General features: G+C 63.8%; 1 protein-coding gene across 1 annotated transcript; it reads left to right on the plus strand.

Annotated features, from left to right (window-relative positions):
• Positions 1–354: 354 nt before the first annotated feature.
• On the plus strand, positions 355–960 carry Tco025E_10251 (uncharacterized protein; the record flags this gene model as incomplete). The annotated part of the gene is made up of 1 exon (XM_029377032.1): positions 355–960. One exon carries the CDS (start codon positions 355–357, stop codon positions 958–960), a length of 606 nt encoding a protein of 201 aa, XP_029223203.1.
• Positions 961–1,514: the final 554 nt, after the last annotated feature.

A 1,514-nucleotide genomic window follows, 5' to 3' on the forward strand; every position in this document is an offset into this window, starting at 1 on the left:
GGCTTTGTGTGGAGGCGCGTGGGCGCGGGGTGGGCGCTCGCTGGCGCTGAGGGACCGTCGCACGGCGGGACGGCGTCTCTGGTGCCGCGCGGCTGAGGCCCCGGCCGGCCCTTGCAGCTCCGGGGGAAGCAGCGGAGGCGAAGTTGGGGGAGAGAGAAAAAAAGAACGGTAAAGGCAGGAAAACAGGGGGCAAACTGCAGTTGCCGGAGGGATTCTGCGGGGCAACCTGCGGTGCGGAGGGGGGAGCCGCGTGTTGGGGGCCGAGGAGGGCGAAGAGCCGCAGCGGAGGTTGTGTACCCTCCGCCGCGTGGGGGAAGACTGCGGTGCCGTCCCCGGAAGAAAACAACTGAAAGGATGGGCGGGGCAAACAGGGGCCAGGCGAAGCGTCACGAGTTGCCCGGACAAGAACGACGTGGGGGCGGCGCGTGCTTGGAGGGCGCGCGCGGTCGGCCTTTGGGAGGACAGGCAGGCCGCTGGAGAATGGCTGGGGAACACATGTGTTTTGTGGGTGCTGGATTCCACGGTGGATCTTCGGCTGTAGCAGGTGTGTGGAGCGCCTGGACGCGACTCAAATTGCCGTGCGGGCGATCGACCGCTTGCCCGTTGTGCATTGCTCTATGTGCGCCGCTGAACAAGCGTGGGAGGGCGAAGCTGCGCCCCACAGACTGGCGAAACATCTCCGAGCGAGAGGAATGGTCGGTGGTGAGGCGTTCCTCACCGCGCCGAGCTGTGAAAAGCTCGGGCACGGAGCAATGGACACGTTGGCGGCAGCGATGGAAGCAGAGGGGTTTGTTGCGGCTGGCACGGAGGCTGAAGGATGCGCCTTTTCCCTGCAGCTCTGGAAAGGTGTGCTGTCAGCGCGTTCTGGGATTGGGCTGCCGCGGATGCGATGCAGAGGAAAATGAAGGAGCTGAAGCAAACGCCGCGACGTGGGCCACGGCAGCGGCCTGCTGCAAATAAACCCTGCGCTGCGCCCGTGCAAGTCGGTGGCATTGCCGCCGCGGGGGTCCGGGCCCGGGACGATTGAGGCGGCGCACGGGACGCTGCAACTCCCGACGGTGAAACACTTTCTGCGTTTCGGCGGCTTCTTTTTCGCCGCGCCAGAGCCGAGAGGGGGACGATGGCTGGGCCGCGGGTGATTGCGGCACGGTGCGGCACCTCGGGGATGTGCCAGCGGCGTATTTTTGAGGGGCGGAATACTTCTGCCGCGGAGCTGCCGTGGGAGGTATTGTCTGCGCCGCTGCCGAGTGACGGCGCCAGGCGCAGGGGCTTGGCGATTCCCAAAGCGAGGAATGAGCCGAAGGAGGGGGCGCAACAGTAGCGCGGCGGCGTGTGGGTTTTGGGTGCGACACTCTGCGGGCTTTTTTTTTTGTGCTTTAGTTTGTTTATTTTGCGATTTGTGTGAATAATGCGCGTTGCTGCTGCGGCGGAGGAGGATAATTCTCGCAGACGGCGCCAAGGCGGTAACACTAATGTTTGTTTTATTTTTGCTTTTATTTTTAATGCGACGCTCT

The sequence above is a fragment of the Trypanosoma conorhini genome, assembly GCF_003719485.1.
Source record: "Trypanosoma conorhini strain 025E chromosome Unknown Tco_14.4_contig_01559, whole genome shotgun sequence".
Lineage (NCBI taxonomy): Eukaryota > Euglenozoa > Kinetoplastea > Trypanosomatida > Trypanosomatidae > Trypanosoma > Trypanosoma conorhini.